The sequence below is a fragment of the Tasmannia lanceolata genome, unplaced genomic scaffold (genome assembly GCF_043159265.1).
Source record: "Tasmannia lanceolata isolate RefF3 unplaced genomic scaffold, GAP_Taslan_0.1 ptg000018l, whole genome shotgun sequence".
Classification (NCBI taxonomy): domain Eukaryota; kingdom Viridiplantae; phylum Streptophyta; class Magnoliopsida; order Canellales; family Winteraceae; genus Tasmannia; species Tasmannia lanceolata.
Window position 1 is genome coordinate 70,602,970 of NW_027518695.1, and position 17,856 is coordinate 70,620,825.

The 17,856-nt window shown below is 38.3% G+C and overlaps 1 protein-coding gene across 3 annotated transcripts in view; it reads right to left on the minus strand.

Moving 5' to 3' along the window:
- ATMIN7 (HOPM interactor 7) overlaps nucleotides 1–17,217 on the minus strand; it is a 63,021-nt gene extending 45,804 nt beyond the window's left edge. The window contains exons 1-26 of one of the 3 annotated variants that reach the window (XM_077358361.1): nucleotides 17,089–17,217; nucleotides 16,944–16,972; nucleotides 16,665–16,796; nucleotides 14,934–15,009; nucleotides 13,850–14,081; nucleotides 13,460–13,581; nucleotides 13,314–13,372; nucleotides 9,808–9,865; nucleotides 9,612–9,696; nucleotides 9,272–9,508; nucleotides 9,072–9,130; nucleotides 8,700–8,769; nucleotides 8,548–8,616; nucleotides 8,144–8,266; nucleotides 7,928–7,981; nucleotides 7,739–7,827; nucleotides 7,464–7,560; nucleotides 7,252–7,350; nucleotides 6,795–7,004; nucleotides 6,504–6,614; nucleotides 6,248–6,432; nucleotides 5,467–6,078; nucleotides 4,702–5,119; nucleotides 4,013–4,252; nucleotides 3,760–3,883; nucleotides 3,482–3,630 (exon numbers count right to left, since the gene is read on the minus strand). In XM_077358361.1, the coding sequence (XP_077214476.1) occupies nucleotides 3,482–3,630; nucleotides 3,760–3,883; nucleotides 4,013–4,252; nucleotides 4,702–5,119; nucleotides 5,467–6,078; nucleotides 6,248–6,432; nucleotides 6,504–6,614; nucleotides 6,795–7,004; nucleotides 7,252–7,350; nucleotides 7,464–7,560; nucleotides 7,739–7,827; nucleotides 7,928–7,981; nucleotides 8,144–8,266; nucleotides 8,548–8,616; nucleotides 8,700–8,769; nucleotides 9,072–9,130; nucleotides 9,272–9,508; nucleotides 9,612–9,696; nucleotides 9,808–9,865; nucleotides 13,314–13,372; nucleotides 13,460–13,581; nucleotides 13,850–14,081; nucleotides 14,934–15,009; nucleotides 16,665–16,773 (3,687 nt within the window). In that variant the 5' untranslated portion in view covers nucleotides 16,774–16,796; nucleotides 16,944–16,972; nucleotides 17,089–17,217. Of the gene's footprint in view, nucleotides 1–3,481; nucleotides 3,631–3,759; nucleotides 3,884–4,012; nucleotides 4,253–4,701; nucleotides 5,120–5,466; nucleotides 6,079–6,247; nucleotides 6,433–6,503; nucleotides 6,615–6,794; nucleotides 7,005–7,251; nucleotides 7,351–7,463; nucleotides 7,561–7,738; nucleotides 7,828–7,927; nucleotides 7,982–8,143; nucleotides 8,267–8,547; nucleotides 8,617–8,699; nucleotides 8,770–9,071; nucleotides 9,131–9,271; nucleotides 9,509–9,611; nucleotides 9,697–9,807; nucleotides 9,866–13,313; nucleotides 13,373–13,459; nucleotides 13,582–13,849; nucleotides 14,088–14,933; nucleotides 15,010–16,664; nucleotides 16,797–16,943; nucleotides 16,973–17,088 lie in introns of all 3 variants that reach the window. The other 2 variants (XM_077358359.1, XM_077358360.1) reach the window with 2 other exon arrangements.
- Between the last annotated feature and the right edge of the window lie 639 nt (nucleotides 17,218–17,856).

A 17,856-nucleotide genomic window follows, 5' to 3' on the forward strand; every position in this document is an offset into this window, starting at 1 on the left:
GCCCTCATCGACCTTGAGGGTAGAAAGTTGCCGGGCAGATGGCTCCACAAACTCTATGAACAACTACCAAGAATACCACAATCACTACTGAAAAATAAAAACAGAAAATTCCACAAGGCACTCAACAACCTACTGCAAAACCATGGTAGCACTAACAACAACCACCACGAAGTAACACCTCCTCAGCCAACAAACGTAAGAAGATCACCACCCACAATAACCATCACAGCATCCCCAAGATGAAATGACCAAGGAGAGGCGATAACACATGTAGCCAACCATCCTCAAGTAAACCACCACGATACGAAGCACAAGTTTCGCAATAAGGGAAAAAGAATGATTTAGATCATGGGTAAAAGGTACCGAAGAATTGGAGTCACAATCGAGGAAGAAAGACAAGAAAAGATGGGTTTAGGGTATGGAGAAAGGGGACCGAAGGTGCTGATTTTTTAATAGGATAAAAAACTAGTGTGAATAAGACGAAAAATGAAAAAAAATTGGGAGGAAGAGTTGGGCGAAAATCAAGAGGATAGGGTATGGGAGATTTGTGCAAAGTTTGGGTTGGAAACCCTAAACGGTTAGGGCTGAAATCAAAAACCTAAAAAAATAAAGAAAGAGAGTTTGTCTCGTCTCGTCTCGTCTTTAGGGTTAGAGTTTTAGAAGGTCTAGGTTTTGGGTTTCTTCAAGGATGGTTGGTCTGATCTTCAACCTTGAAGCAATCTCTCCCATACGAACCACTATATATATAGAGACGATGGAGGGGATAACAAGTCGTATGGTTGAGAGTTGCGTTAAGCAATCTCTCCCATACGAACCAATATATATATATATATATATATATATATATATATATATATATATATATATATATATTATATCTTTGGACAAGTATACCCCTCTAAGGGTATATTACATTCAACAGGAACGATGAGGGGCATTCCTCCTTTTGACATAAAGGCTTAATTTTCTCTTTTTCATTCGGGATTAGTTTTAAATGATCAAAAACAAGCATGATTCATTGAATATGTATGCATTTGGTGTGATATGGTGCAATTCTATGACTTGTTGACAAGTTATGAATATTTCTTCTATTCCTATTTTTATTACTATTTATTTTTGCTATTTTTAATATTTTAATGTACCTTTTGTGTTTTTCTTCATTGTTTGATGGTTCTACATGTTTTTGAGACTAGATTCATGAATTTATGCACCTACTTGATTTTTTTCTTGTTTTATATAGAATGTTTTATTTTTTATATTTCATCCCTATTTTGCACTAACATTTAGTATGCAACTTCCATTGAGCTAGATCAAAATATCTTTGAACTTAATCGACATATCTATGGGTGTAAATGTCCATTCTTTGTAACATTTTTGTGTTTTCTCTTCTTTTTTTTTAAATATACATCTCTCTACATATATATATATATATATAGGGGAAAATGTTTCTAGTCGGTCAACCAAATAGCCTATCAGCTCTGTCCCGCTTCACTTAAGTGCTAATGTGATCTGTTCTAAGATATCCCTTAATGATATGAACCATTTCAAATATAGAGCGCTAAGTTGACTCTCTCTCTCTCTCTCTCTCTCTCTCTCTCTCTCTCTCTCTCTCTCTCTCTTCGATTTTGTAAAATCAACTATATCTCTCTTCTTTTTGTTTTAGGGTTTCAAACGAAGGGGAAAACTAGAGATTTGCAAGGGTTTCGAACAACGGGGAAAACTAGAGACTTTTCTCTCGATATTTCTCTCTCTCTCTCTCTCTCTCTCTCTCTTGTTTTGGGGTACATTCGACATCTCTCTCGTTTTGGGGAAGAAACAGGAGGAGCAATTTCGGCTAGGGTTTATAGAGGAGAAAAAACGAGGAGGATTTCTCAATTTTACAAAAAAGACTCTCTCTCTCTCTCTCTCTCTCTCTCTCTCTTCATTTTAGGGGAAATCTCTAGGGGTTGGAACAAAGGAAGGAAGGAGGGGTTTGGTCGATCTCCTTTCTCTGCTATTTTGGTATGTGTTTGTCTCTTGTCTTCTTCTTCTCCTCCTCCTCCTCTTCTTTTAGGCCTCTCTCTCTCTCTCTCTCTCTCTCTCTCTCTCTCTCTCTGTTTTCTAGTTAAATGATTTATGTTGTAATTTGAATATTTGGGTGGGGTTTTGTCTTCAGACGAGTCTGTGTTTTTGGAATCAGCCCCCATCACAATCTTAGTTTTAGGAATCATCCTAGCTTTTCTTTGGTTAGATTTCGTAGGCTTGAAATTTACAGGGTGATTAGAGTTTCTCTTTTAACCCAGGAAGTGCCTTCTTTTACGTTTGAATTGTTGGTCTTGTTACATTTTTTGACCAAAATCTCAATATACATGGTTGTGCTAATTTGTATTTCTTTTCTTTTCTTCCTTTTGCTCTGTCTTGCTTCCATGCATTTGCAATTTTCTCAATAAAAAATACATTTCTTCCTCATCTATATTGTCACTGCCTTTAGTTATTCACTAATTCTACGCTTCTAACTCCAGCACTTTGATAGAAAACTAGGCAAAGTAGATAATACAGTCCTCACAATCTCGTAGGCACACTAGAAATATTTTAAATTACATTAAAATTGCAATGCCATTAGCTGATACACGGACACATACCGTTTTGGCCACTAGCTGCAATTCCAGATGATACCAATAATTTGAACCGGGGAGATAGGTTAGTTTTTTTAGATATGCTCTTCTATGTCTACACAAAAACTGTGTATACAAAAACTTAACATAAAAAGAGCATGGGGTTTTTCAAGATAGGGGCAACTTATTTCATTAAAAGGTTTATATCCTATGCTTTAGTCGCCGGCACTTCGAAATTTCGATAGGTATGCGTGTCAACAAATGTAAATGTCTTTGACTTAATGTGGGTACATCAAGATGTTATTGCACAATGTCAAGTGTAATACTATTTATTATCAAACATTATGATTACCTCCTCTTTTACTATTAACTCTTATTTTATTGTTAACTCTTTGCTACCATCCCCCCCCTATAAACCTAAAACACTAAACAAACATTCTACCAATATTAAATTGATTGTATCATACTGGTGTCTCTTTCTCGATGCATATTGGAGACCGAAAATAACTGCGCTAGATTGATGAATGCACTCTCATTTGATTATCTGTTGTTTCTTTAAGACTTATAGTGCTTAATTATAAGATTTATTAGTTTATTAAATGAATATCATATATACGTTGTTACAAATTATTATTAGTAATCAGTAATTTTATAAGTACACATACAGGTGTCTCCCCGTTTCTAGATATTTAAGGGTTGTCGTGTCAGACACCTTGTATCCATGTCAACGTATGAATCCGTGATTCAACCCTGATCACAGAGAATAAATTCACATAGGACCGCATAGAGATGAACAAACACTAAACTGAAATTGGCTTCCATGATCTCCTCGCATGAATGATGCGGAGAACTGGGACTGGATCATAAGAAAAGGTAGTATGACAAACCTCTGCAAGGCGGTCTTCACAAATGCGCAAGAGAGCGATAGCCTTCAAACTTATACGAGGAGAGCTTTTATTATTGGAGAAGCCAATAAGACAGTTGACACAGTCCATAAAGCAGTCCCCAACAACCTGGTCAAAGTGTTCCAAGATAACTGCAATACATCTTCTGTTAGCTCCAGCAACTTTTGTAAACACAACAGATAGTAGAGAAGATGGGTTGGAAAATGAGTTTATACATCATTAACACGAATAAATAGGAGAAAGAAAAAGTAAATTCCTACCCTGTTCTACATTTTCAAATGCGCTTTCAACAATTGATTCCAATTCATCGTCAGCAGCCGCTGTGAAGATCATGAACACACTTCTCCAGCCTGATTTTATGCTTGCGACCTTTGATTTTATCATCTGAAAATATACCAGCATCAACTAAGCTCTTATTTCCTTGGTTAACTAGAGAGTTTAACAGGCCAAGCAGTGTTAATGGGACTGCTTAAATAAAGCCGGGCTGATGAAAGTCAGTTGACCAAGACATACCTGGACAATGCAGTCAACAATTAGGCCACGTATGGACTCACTTCGACTATTCCGCATAAGAACAACAAATGGTTTCAAAATATCATTCTGGAAAGTGAAGTTGGTGAGCTCAGCGCGCTCCAGATACTTTATACCAAGCTGCCTTAGTGAATCAATGGCATACATTGCAATTTTTTCATCATGGTGGCTCCCAGCAGAAATAAAATGGTTGGCCAACACAGACCATATTCTGGCCCAGACCTGGAAAGTGTAACCATACAAATGTAGAAGATCAAATAAAACAATACGATAAGGATGAGACATCAATTTGTAAGAAAGTCATCTTGCTTCTGAATATAGCAAGGAGTTACTAATTTACTATCCAGCAAAAACAATAAAATTCTTCTACTGGAGATTAGAAAGTAATACCTTTTTATGTCGATCGATACCTTGCTATAACATGCTTATAAAACTATACATATAGATTATAATTTTTTTTTGAAATGTGAAAATAATAATTTATATATGTATGTGTAAGAGTTACAGTAGAGACCAGGGGTCCGATCTTATATTAAGACATATAGATTATAAATGTTTGTGTAGTAATTCCTATTATGAAATATGTGCACACTTAACAAAAAAAAAACATAACAAATCAACATTTAAAAAAAAAAAAAAAATTGTAGGGCTTAGCCTGGGAAAGGAGTTACCATGCGTATTCGAGCCATATTGTAGTAGCTGATCTCAACAAGTTTCTGCAAGCTGAAGACACGAGCAGGTGTCTGCTTCAGTTCTTCAGCCGATACACCACAGAGAGCAGTGAAGAACTCCACAACTGAATCACTACGCAATTTCACGCTGTTTACAAATACTTGCTCAGCAGGTTTCCCAGCCAACTCCCTGAGAGATTGCAGAACAGAATCCCTAGAAATTTGATTAGATCCATGCATCACGGTTGCGGCTATAGCTGGGGTTGATGTGATGTACTCTAGCCTGGAAACACATTCCAAGACAGCATTCCAAGTGTCCTGCAGGCAGTCTTTCTCCAGATCACATAGAGCTAGCAGAGTTCGTAATGCCTCCACATTTTTGCTACGCATTTCCTTTGGAGCATGCAAAAAAGTAAATCTGCATGTATGTTTGAAGAACATGATGGCTATGGAGAATCATATGTTTCATCCAACTTCTTGCGAAGCATTAAATACTAGTTACAATTGGCCACCAAATCAAAGAAGGTAGAACTGTCTGCAATATAAAATAAGGGATTGGCTAGGGACCATTGCAGAAAACATTTTGTGGACCGGCTGTTGGATGAGAGAGCAGACACCTTAGATGAATTAAATGAATAAGACAAGATCTGTTGAAAAGTGACCCTATGTGGCTGCTCTCATACAACAGCCAGTCCACAAAATGCTTTCTGCAATGGTCCCGAGCAAATCCCATAAAATAATGTGGTAAAGTAATGAAAGATTTACCGCACTAGAGATGTCAAAAAGGCATAACGCATGGTATCCATTCCCAGAACACGGGTAATATGTATACAAGATCTAAAACCCTCCATACAAAGGAGAACTCTGGGCTTATTCTCGCCTTCCTCCATGGTAACAGAAAATGCAGCAAGCAATGGCCATCCTACAGCTTCAAGCATAGGCCTTACGAGTTCAATCTGCTGCGCCGTATAAAAAACACCCCTTTTGCCCCCTTGGCTCTTGAAAAAAGCTTGTGTCTGCTTGACTATAGCTTCACTCTCTGTCTTAGTGTCAGTCACAGACTTCCTTCTTGGGAGGGCCAAATTGAGAATACTGACAAGACGGCCTGTTTCTTCTGTTTTGTTTTTACCTGCATCACCAATATCACTCTTCATCTTTATCTCCTCCTTCACAATAGAATCATAAATATCCTCCAGGAGTTCCTTTGGGGCACATTCTTCTGCATCGCTCGTGGAGTTCATGCGTACAAAATCTGATTTAGACATCTTAGGCCAAACCATCGGATTATGTGCATCAGTATTCAACATGATAACTGAATATGCAAGGACATATGCAGTATCTGCATTCTTGAAAAGGTCTGGATTTTCGGCACAATAACTGCGAGAATTCACCGAATTCGAGACTCAATTACCACATGGTAACAGAAAATACAAACTCTGAATTGTAGACAAATAATAAAATTACAGGTACAGTGATCAAAACCATAACACTTTAAGTGTTAATAATTGAATAATAATACCCTTATCATATCTAAACTACACTGTACCGCTCGGCAAACTTTTCCATAATTCGATCGATCTTTTGTGCTTCTCCTGGAAGCCGAAATCCTCTAAGAAATTCACGAATCGCAGCATCAAACTTCAATCCTGAAAACTTCATGGAATCGACGTAGGCATGCATGACAGCAAGGGGAAACTCCTCATGTTGACCCAAGTAATCACCAATCATGGCCTGCAAAATAGTAAAAGGTAACAAAATGTATTCTCGAAGTAGAAACTAACACTCACAATAGGAAACTCCACCTTATCCAAACTAGGAGTATTCCTCAGGAACTGGGCCACTGATGCCGGTGTTTTTTCAACCAACATATTTGATACTAACAGGTCTATTCCTTTTCCGGGTTTCCTGTTGAACTGTACAAAGGAAGGGAACTCATAAGTCGGTCAACCCTTCCGAGAAATATAATAAGAAAAGAAAAGATGAGTAATAACATTACACTGATAACATGATAACAAATGAAAATCTTCTGACTCAGTTGCATGGCTGCTTTAACAGTTTTTGACATAGAAGAATTATGAAACCTTCTCATTTACCTCTAAGATTGCAGCTTCCATTGTTGATTTATGAGCCTTAGCTTTCTCAAACTGACTCGGTACCTCCTCCCTATTTTTTAACTCGTCAAAAGCAACGGATTCCCTTGCCAAGACATCCTCTTCCAGAGATTGAATGCTGCTACTTGTCTTTTCAGATTCCCTCCGTGACTTTTCCCAATCAACCAGTGATTTAAGCACACTCACAAGGCACTGGAAATTACATGAAGTAGTAATGGTATTAGAAAATATACTAAAGCATAGAAAATAGGAACATAATAAATACTAAATAAAGTGGAAGGTGATTAATGGCTAATTTATGTCTAGGGCTGGAAATTACAGAAAGAAGTAATGGAATTAGAAAATATACTGAGAGCAGAAAATAGGAAATTGATGAATACTAAATAAAGTGGAAGGTGATTAATAGCTAATTTATGTCTAGAATGCCTAAATGAATTACCTGAAGGGATGAACCCTTAATTGATGTTGTCTGAGATAGAGTTATAGAGTTGGGATCTGCATTTAGAGTCCCTTGTGCTATCCTTGACAGAGCATGAACCTTTGTTTTACCGGTAGACCAAAGTACAAGTGTTGGAGTTATAAAGGAGACTCAAAATAGAAATGCCAATGTACAATTCATGAGTTGCATTGCAGTAATATGTTCAGCCTCACCATGCGTTCAAACAGGTTTGGTGCCTCCAGATCACAATCATAATTAACAAACATGTCCACAAGCATTTGAGAGTCCTTGCACACTTGCTCAAGCATCCTACAAACCATAATAATCAGAAAAAAAAACAAGGGTAGATGAATAGTAGATGTTTATAGGCTACTTGCCAATTTGCCATATGATATAAGTCTTATGAAATGTGAGAATGAGGACTCCAATTAAGTACAGAATTCACATATAGACAAAAATCTAGTGAGATAAGAATAAAATAATTTACCGTAAAACACTTGTTCTTTGGCTAAGGGGACTGTCAGAGCTATCCAAAGATCGTAAAATGATTATAGGAAAGAAGACACCAATTTCACCCTGCAAATGGTTTCTAAAGTAGTGTTAAAAGGCAACATAGAGGAAGATTCATAATTCTAAATTATTTTGAAGCAAAATTAAAGGAACATAATATAACAACCTTAAGACTCTCCCTAAATCGCAATAAAAGCACAGTGAAGATTCCAGTCGCATACTGTCAAAGTAACAAAAAAATTATTGATGGCATTTATGAGGACTGAACATGCTAGCAAACCAATCAAACTAAGCGAGCATGATTAACACCTCCATTTCCAGAATAATAAGCATTGTCATGGGGGATCTAGAACAAAAAGGATAATAGAAACAAACCATTAACCTTAAAAACTGCTGGGGATGAGGAAACCGATGCCCGCAACAAAGCATAAGAAAGATATGCCTTAACTGAATCAATAAAATGGAAGTTTTTGGTGAAGGAGTGACTCACACCTTCTAACAAACCCTGCAAATGAAAATGTCAGAAAATACTTACCAAGTATGGCATGTTACAAATGAATACAGGAATATGATAATAATAAAAAAAAGCAACCAGCCCTTGAATACTGTGTAGACCATATGTGTGGCAAATAAGCTTGCAAATTATTGTTAATTTGGGCCCCTTTGGCACATCAGTCATTACCCTCCCACTATCTTCCACTTTTGTAGGCATTTTTAGAATATTTGACATATCCAAGCAAATTTGCACATAGGCACAAAAACTGCAGAATAAGTGCTGGAATTAACCTGCAGAAGCTCGAGAGACAAAAGTCTTGTCTTGGTAGTGACCTCATCATTCTCTTCCTTCATGCCCATCTGAACATATGAAGCATGGGACGGATTACTGGAGATCGAAAGATGTACAGTGAGGAGTAAAATATGTGATGTAGAAAACCGACCTTGCAAAGAGTGCGGAATAGCAACAAAGCATCACGTTGCCCTATACTCATGCTCTCAAGATCGATCCCTCTGAAAAATATTGAGTGTTACAACCAAATATCCAGACACAAAGACTGATCATTCAGGCACTGCAGAGTTATAGAAGTAAAAAGGCGGCCCAGTGCACAAGGCTCCCGCCATTGCGGGGTCTGGGGAGGGCTAGATGTACGCAGCCTTACCCCTGCTTTGCAGAGAGGCTGTTTCCGTGACTCGAAACCGTGACCACCAGGTCACAATGGAGCAACCTCACCGTTGCACCAAGGCTCGCCCTCTTACAGAGTTATGGAAGTAATGTAGTATAAAATCCCTCAACCTTAGCACCTTTTACATACCGTGATATCTTTTTTCCATCCTCAAGATGCACGGCCTTGTCAAGAACAGCTTCTAAACCCTGAATAAAACACCATAATATTGTTGTAGAAGTAGCTTAATGACTATAAGATCCCATACCAGGAAACTTACCAGATTGTGGACAACCACAGCAAAAAGGGGCAATAGCCCATCTGTAAATATATCTCAAAAAAAAAAGCACCTTGATGTCAGCACCGCCAGCCAAATTTTGGAGTTCCTCAACAGATGCAAGTGATGTATCTTTCACATGGCTCATGGACAATGCATCTCCTAGAGTAGTTTCCTTCTCCTCATTGTCATCCAAAGAAATTTCACCATCTCCTTTGTTTGAGCATTCTCCAGAAGTGGCATCCATATGTACAGGACTACCAGATGATGGAAGGGAACTCTCAATACCCTGTGAGTCATTGCTGTGGTTCTGGGGAAGACCATGGAATTGCCTTAATATGTTTTTATAATCTGCCATATCCATTCAATAAAAAGAACAGAAACCCAAAAACAGAACATTTGGGATGCCGTACCTGATCTGATTCCATTCGCCTAAATATGATGCTGATCATTTGGGTCAACATGGCCTTTGATGTTGCCTGATTGACTGGGCTCTTGCTATAACATGAAAATTCAATATAAGAAGCATCACTTCCAAGTTTGAATCTAACAAACTTTTTTTTTGAATGGCCTGAATCTAACAAACTTTGAAAGAGAAGAATCAGATACCTGTTAAGAGCAATATTGTAACATATTCTGATCACTCCCAATAAAGGTTCACCATGTACTGCATTTGAAACTAGTGTCACTAAAGTTCTGTAGCTCAAAAAATAACAAAAACAATACAAAGTATAACAATAAAATGTTAACCCTCACCTACTTATAAATCAAAACTGTCTTTCTATGCATACCGAGAAGTAAACAAGCAGAAAAAACTTGATCTAATTGCATTATGGAAAAGAATGAGCATTTACAGACACAGGTTGTGTATCTATTATTGTTTTCACATATTGCAAGCTGGTGGTGAGGAAAAAGATCAACACCAGCGAGAAAACTGACCAGTACAAAGCAACAACTACAACAATGATGGCCATGACAACGAGAATGATGGCCATGGCCATGGCAATGGCAACTGGATAAGAGTTAGGTGGATTTATGTGATACTACAATGCCTCGATGTCATTACCGTTTCCATATTATGTCCACATGATACTTCAGTTTAGTTGCAAAAGTCCCACTTTGTCATATCCATTTAAGTGAACCAGAACCACTAAGAACACAAAATTCACAGCTATGGCTATCACTGCCAGGCAGATTACAACGAGAAGCAATAACATTTTCAGAAAGACACGCAAGTGTGGCATTATTTAATCTTTTACACTTTAACACTCCCCCTCGCGTGTGGCCCCTCTTTTTAGGGTTGGCCTACATGTGGCACATGTGGCCTCACTTTTTGGGTTGGCCATCGCATGTGGATTTTTAATATCCATGAGTTTTGAACCCAAGCAATTTGCTCTAATATCATGTGAAACGACCAATTACTCCAAAAGCTTAAGCCTTAATCTTTTATACTTCAACACCCGCCAAACTCATCGATCTTTTGGATTGTTGGGCAATGGTCCCATGGAGGAAAAAAGGAAAGATTCTGTGGACTGTATCTCTTTTAGCAACATTATGGGCATTGTGGAAAGAGAGAAATGCGCGCATATGCAAAGGACATGCCAAAAGGCCTTCTTTCCTCCTCAACAAAGTGTTAACTCTAACAATCTCCTGGCTTAAGATATTTTCGTGCTTTAGGTTCGTGTCCAACTTTGATTTATGGAATGGCTGGAGGGAGGTCTGCTATAGCTCAGCTCTAGGTCCCAAGATTGTTCAAGGAGTGGGATCCTCCTGCCCTAGGCATGCTGAAGCTTCATATTGATGGTTCTTACCTGGGAAACCCAGGACCGTCTGGCATAGGAGGAGTCCTCAGAGATGAGAATGGATTAGTGAGGTGGGCATTTGCGGGACCAATAGGGGTAGCCGATTCTAGTGAAGCAGAAGTGAGAGTTGCTTACCAAGTAATAATGTTTCTTGAGATTGAAGACATGGATAATGCGGTGGTGGAAGGGGATTCTATAAATGTGATAAAATGGCTTAGTGGTTCCCATATGTATCCTCGGAGATTTGCTTCTTTTTTTTACGACATACAAGATAGGATGGGCGGAGCGATCATATCTTTCCATCATGTCAGAAGGTCGGCTAATAGTGATCCAGATAGGCTTGCTAGAGTCGGCATCTCTAAGGAGGGCTTTGAATTATTTGATTTCCTCCCTCCTTGCTTTTTCTCCTACCCCTTGTGTGGGTTCTTTTCTTGTATTCTCTATAGAACATCTTATGCTTGCATCGACCATCTCGGTCTTTGCTTGTTTTAATGAAATATTCTACCATGCAAAAAGAGAGGCCCTACTGAACAAACGAGAAATGACAATTTGAGGAGGAAGATTCGGGAGTTAGTGGGGCTACAATCGTCTGTCAATTATGATGCAGCATCTAGTAGAGGGTCAGAGGGAAGTGCAGCCAAATGTGGAGGGAATAAGACCGCGAGTAGCAATCTCCAACTACAGTTGCCCCATGAAGATCCCACGCTTGAATGTTCGGGGTTTGGGCTCCCAACATAATATTACCCATTTGAAGGACGTGCTTAGTGCTAATAAGGCCCAAACTTTTAGTCTTCAAGAAACTAAATTGAAAGGAATATCCAAGATTGCTTTGGTTTTTCTTCTTTAGACTCAATCGGGGCAGCGCGAAGAATCTCGGTTGCTTGGGATGGTTCGCAGCCCTCACTGGTTGAAGAGCACATTGGAGTCATATCGGTGCCGGCAGTGCTTAAAAAAATCGTTCATGGTTCTTCGTGGTTGTCCTCGGGAGAGTATCGACCAAATTCTAGGGCTGGTCGCAATGATTGTTGGGCGATCTTGATCGAGTTTGAGGTCGTTGGAGACACTCGTGGTGTTTTGGAGGGGATTTAAAACTCACTAGAATCATCGTAGATGGGGCTGGATATGAAAGAATATTTCTGAGTACGCATGCCTTCTCAGATTTCATCAGCAGGAACGATTTGGTGGATTTGCCTTTGTCTGGGGCTCGTTACATGTGGGCAATAAATCAGAGCAAAAGTAGCTTGGACCGCATTCTCTTTTGCCGTCAATGGATCTCCGTTATCCTTAATTCTTTTTCATTTTGCCCTGCCAAAACCTATCTTAGATCAGTTCCCCATTTTGTTGGACTTGAGATTGGAGTCATGGGGTCAGATCCCCTTCTATTTGTAGCTTGCCTAGAAGGAAGAGTTCATAGATGAAAAAGAAGCTAGGTGTGGTGGAGGGATGTTGTTGCCCATGGCCCGGTTGATGTCAAAGTTGACCAAAGGCCTAGACAAGGTCCTGATGTTGGACCATCTTTGTAGTTGGCACTGCATAATTGTTAATCATTGCGCTTTTATGGGTGGCATAAGAGGAGTCGGTGGATCATATCATCATTCATTGTCGTTTCAATTGTGCTATTTTCTGCTGAACCTTTATGGGATTTCTTGGAGTTTTCCATGTCATCTTGAGGAACTTTTTGTTCAGTGGTCTTTTGCACCTGGCTGACGAGGGGGTGTATTCTTTGGGGACTGGTGATTGCTGCAGTTTTTGGGTCCTTTGGAAGCAAAGGAATAATAGAGTTTTTAGGGTGTTCCGTAAAAGGTGAATGCGATCCACCAACAGGTTCTTCACACTATTGCCTAGTGGGGAAGGTTCTTCCTGAGTTTCATGATTACTCTATGCCCACAATTCAGAGATTTTGTGATGAGATTCAGCTTAGCATAATTATGGTAGATAAGTCGGTCCCTAGGTGGTCCCAACCCTCTCATGGTCATGGATTCCTTAAGCTGAACTTTGACAGGTCCAGTTTAAGAAATCCAGGTCCAGCTGCCAATGGATTTTGAGGGGGGAATCAATATGGCTTTTTCTAGCCCCATTGAGATTCAGGACTCCAACATGAAGAAGGAACATGCTCTCCTTATAGAAATTTACAGTTTGGACACAGATCTTCTCGATGCCCTTAGGTGCTTTTGGATTGCCCGAATTATGTGCTAGAACCGAGATCTGACTCCAGTTTTGCCTCCTTCAACCTTTTACTCTATCTTTTTTCTTCTCTACTTCATACTTTAATTTGACTAGAGCTATTATGTATACACATCGGTTCCAACGTACCTCTGAACTTTGTTGATGCTACAGCAGTAAGAAGCACCTTCAAAACTTGCAGAACAGTACTGCAAATTCCAGATGCATTTACTTGAAGTTAGGGACATTTACAAGCTAGATATGTAGAAACGACAAGCAACAAAAAATAGACTTACCTGTCAGATGAAGAATTATCAATGCAACCACAGACCATGTTGAGAATGTCAGTAAATAGTGGTGAACTTTTACCACCATCTAGACCAGGATCGCCTTCTAAATGATCATAGGCAATGAGTTTCTGTGTTTACAGCATCCATATCAGAATAAGCTCTCCCCGGACTGATTAATATATGCATTAGAAGTTCAAGGATCTTATGATTGTTTAAAGAGGAAATAACCCAGAGACTTGCAAGCGTAATAAACAAAATACAGTAAGCATCTTGTGCATTATGTATGAATCACTTAAAGGGGTCATATAAAAAAAAATCCAATAACACAATAAATAAGGATGTGGAGAAAAAAGGAAGTAATAACCAAAACCATATCAAATGGAAAAGAACACATACATGGAGACAGTCAAGAGCTGGCTCTACAAGTTTTAAATTCTTTGTCTCAAATGCAAGTCGGAGTGGCTGTAAAACAACCTCCGATTCAGCCCCTTCTAAGATACGCCCGGCACTTGCTAAGGTTGTTGTAATAGTCCCACTCAAGCGGACTGATCCGTTGATATGGTCTGCTGAAGCTGAGTGTGTACCATCTGTACTGATTCCATCTTGTACTGTTTCGGCCACATCAGTACTGATGCTTTTTTAATTAGAACAGGAAACAAAACAAATTCAGGAAAATCATTATAAATCCAAATGAGTAGCAAAGGAATTTCAATAACAAGATTCAACCATTATATATATATAAACAATAGATTATGAACAATGAAATAATGAGCAATGATATAACCCACAAACAAATAAATTGCATGTCTGAATAGTGGCAGTCTTGCAACCTCATACATGAGAATGAAAGCAAATTCCATAGACTGTAGCTGGGAGGATAGTTATCAAATATGACATTTATTCGGAAATTTGTAACCTATTAGAGATTTTGCATGAAAATTTGAAAATTATAGGAAAGTTAATGTATTTTCAAAAAACCGGTGAGTTCTTTTTCTTTTCTTTTCTTTTTTTTTTTGAAAAAACAGGTGAGTTTAACAAGCACAATTTGATTTTTTGAAGAAATAGTGATCAATTCAAATATTCAAGAAGCAAACATGGTGCAAAATAAAGAAATAATTCATACAACCCGATCATAGGCACCTAACCACTAATATATATAGTCTGTTATTTTGTTGAAAAATATATGATTTTATAAAATATGTGTCCATTACAGAGAAAAGAACCCAGTTTTTCTGAATCATCCGCAAATTTCTATAGAAGTGTTAAACATTTGCCTAATCAAATTATCCCAAAATCCAAACTTGACAACTGGAAGCAAGACGTCATGAGAAAGCTCTTCTGAGTTGTGAACTTGTGATCCATTACAACAGCAACTTATAAAGCACAATATCTAAAGCATGAATTAAGAAATCCTTCAGAACCACTAACTTTTAAGCATTTAGTAACAAGCACATTATTAAGTTAAATCATCTAGGTTTACCTGTCATCTCCGGCCAAAGACGCACTGTCATTTTTCTCTTTCGGAGACAATTGATGATTGATCGCCTTTGTACCATCTGCAACCAAAATAGGCAAAACAATAGTAACAATAACAATGACAGCAACAACAACAAACTCACCTCAGTCAACAGCTACAACTAATGTTGAGAAAAAAATATTCACCAAAAAAATGAATTCAAAGCCTTGTGAAACTGTAGTAAAAAAATCTTAATTATACAAGAATCTGATGATAAAAACGAAGCAACTTTTGCAAGGCCTTGAATACATGTCTGCAGGCATAGCATTTCTATACCACATTTAACAGAAAAACATGGCTTGCTATATGCACAGTCCACGATGCATATCCACATAAGATAGTAGCAGCAGCAAGTCATGGCTTGCTATATGCACAATCCACGTCATAAATCTACATAAGATAGTAGCAGCAGCAGTACACATGTGTGTATGCATGCACACATATCACATTATAAATGCATGCATACATGTATGGATTGCTTCAGCTCCTGCCATCGACCTAAGGACCACCATTAATCAATGAGAAGGGCAAATGGAGAGAAATTTCATTCATTGACTACGGTAGAAGAGGAGAAAAAGATGGGGCATAGGACAAAGAAGACAAAAAAAAATAGATCTATGGGTTCCCACTTTCGGGTTTTACCTTTTCTGTTTTCTTGATTTTTGGGTGGAGATGCAATCAGTTCTGGTGATCACTGGTGCACTTTGTTTAAGGCATGCAATGTTATTGTTTTGAATAGTTTCATTGATTGATTTTCAAAGCTGTATATACTCTAGAAACAATGATCAGTTTGTTAGAGTTTGTTGTTTATATATTTTTTTAAGAATCATAGATGTCCATAGCTCCAAATAGAGGTCTCCAGAAAAAAAATGCTCAAAAAAACTGTTTCTTGGGTATTAACAAGTTTCAAAGTATAGGCATCTATCAACGTATCAGCCAGAGTGCCCTCCGAAACGATATGTATCATTCATATCAGCGATACGTCCATGAATCAGGTGATTTGGCTTCCCATAGTCCCAAAATATGCAATGGAATCAGTTAATAAAACATCATAACATAACCAGGCATTCTATAGTACTAATCAAGTAATCCTGTCAACTTTTATGTGTAAAATGAGGAGAAAAAGAATCGAGAGGAAAAAAGAATTTTACTAAATAAGAATGAAACATATAGCAGAGATTCAGATTTCAGACTGGACTTATTCGGAGTAGCATCAACAACAAATCCCACCACCTTACCCACCCAGGAATTGGCTCCCACTGAATGTTTGAAATATGTTCAACTGATAAGGAGAGGATGCTATAGAACAGCCATCAATAGATTAAAATATAGCAGGTTAAATTTTCCAAGGTCTTTGATAGATTTTTGACAGGTGGGTGTTTGGATCACTCATCGTGTGTCACTAACAATGAATTTAAGGTGGGTAACTCTGCTAATTATCCATGGATCAGTGATCCTTCCCTTTTTCAGTGTCCATTTATCCGATGACACGAGTTAACAGGATGAAAAATAATCATGTCAACTGTAAATTCAGATCAAATGCAATCGAATTATTCATTTCTGAAATTCATCATGTCAGCAAGGTACACTACAAATGGATATAGATGACAATGCTCCAATGATATGGGAGTTTATGAATGAGCACATGTAACAAAAGAAGAAAAAAATTAAAAATAGTGTGGGCAAAAGACTAACCTAAATAGGTCTGAATAGCATTCTGAAGCGCAGTGTACTTCTTTCCAGAGCTCTCCTTGAGCATTGTTTCGAAAGATCGCGTGACAAAACCTCCAGCAGCACCCGCCATTATGAGATCCTCAAACCACACTCCTTTAAAACCACATATCGAATAAGCAAATCAAGTGACTGGATCAACCGAGCTTATAGACGTCAAATGGTCCTCAAAATCGATTATCGATTAAAAGAAAAATTCGAGACTAGGGAAAAGAAATCAAGGGAAGAAATTCATTATATTACCTACAAGGAAAGAGAAAAGGAGATCCGATCTGTACAATAGAGAAAAACGTGATTCTGATTGTGTTAGGGTTTTTCGACCTCCTTCAAGAATTTGAGCAGATGTAAATCAAGAGAAAGCAAGGTATTTAGATGGAAAGAGACATACCTGGTACTGCTAGAATTGCGGAGAGGAGATGAGACTTTCTCGTGGGCTTATTACAGAGAGGGAGACGAGAGATCTAGAGTTTTGGAGAGAAGACTAGCGTTGGAAAGGGTTTCTGTGTTTTTGTTTTGGCTCATAAATTCGCCCCCTTTACCGGCTGTTTGCGGTAACTCTTTCTCTCTACCGGTTGTTTGTGAAGCCACAGCAGGTAACGCACTTCATCATATTTTCACAACTAGTGCTCTCTCTTTTCTATTTTTTTGAACACCAACCCTTGGTGTATTTTGAAAAATAAAAAAATCACTTGCCCTCATTTTGAACGAAGATAAAAAATGTTCATTTGTTCCGTTGGCCCAAAAAATCATCTTCCTAGGCTGATACTGAGCACAGCCTGTTTTTGCTGAGGCTCAACTAATAAATGCTTTTGATCTTCGAGCAAAGTGGCCCCAACGAATTTCCTAAGAAATGTGTGTTATAAGATGTATGCACGTGGGTGTCATACAATATGTGGGCCCAGTGTATATTGCATCCATTAGTAGGTGAGCGTATATTTTTAAGAATACTGTTGAGAAAATCTGCCGGGCAAATCAATCCGATCGTGCACAAATTAAATGAAAAAGTAAAATAAACAAATCAAGCCATAAGATGAACACCAAGATTTTACGTGGTTCTGCCAAGCCTACTCCACGGGCGAGAAACACGATCTTCCACTATGAGAAAAACAATATGCAAGGATTACAATGGATTTAACCCAAATCCACAAACCTGCAA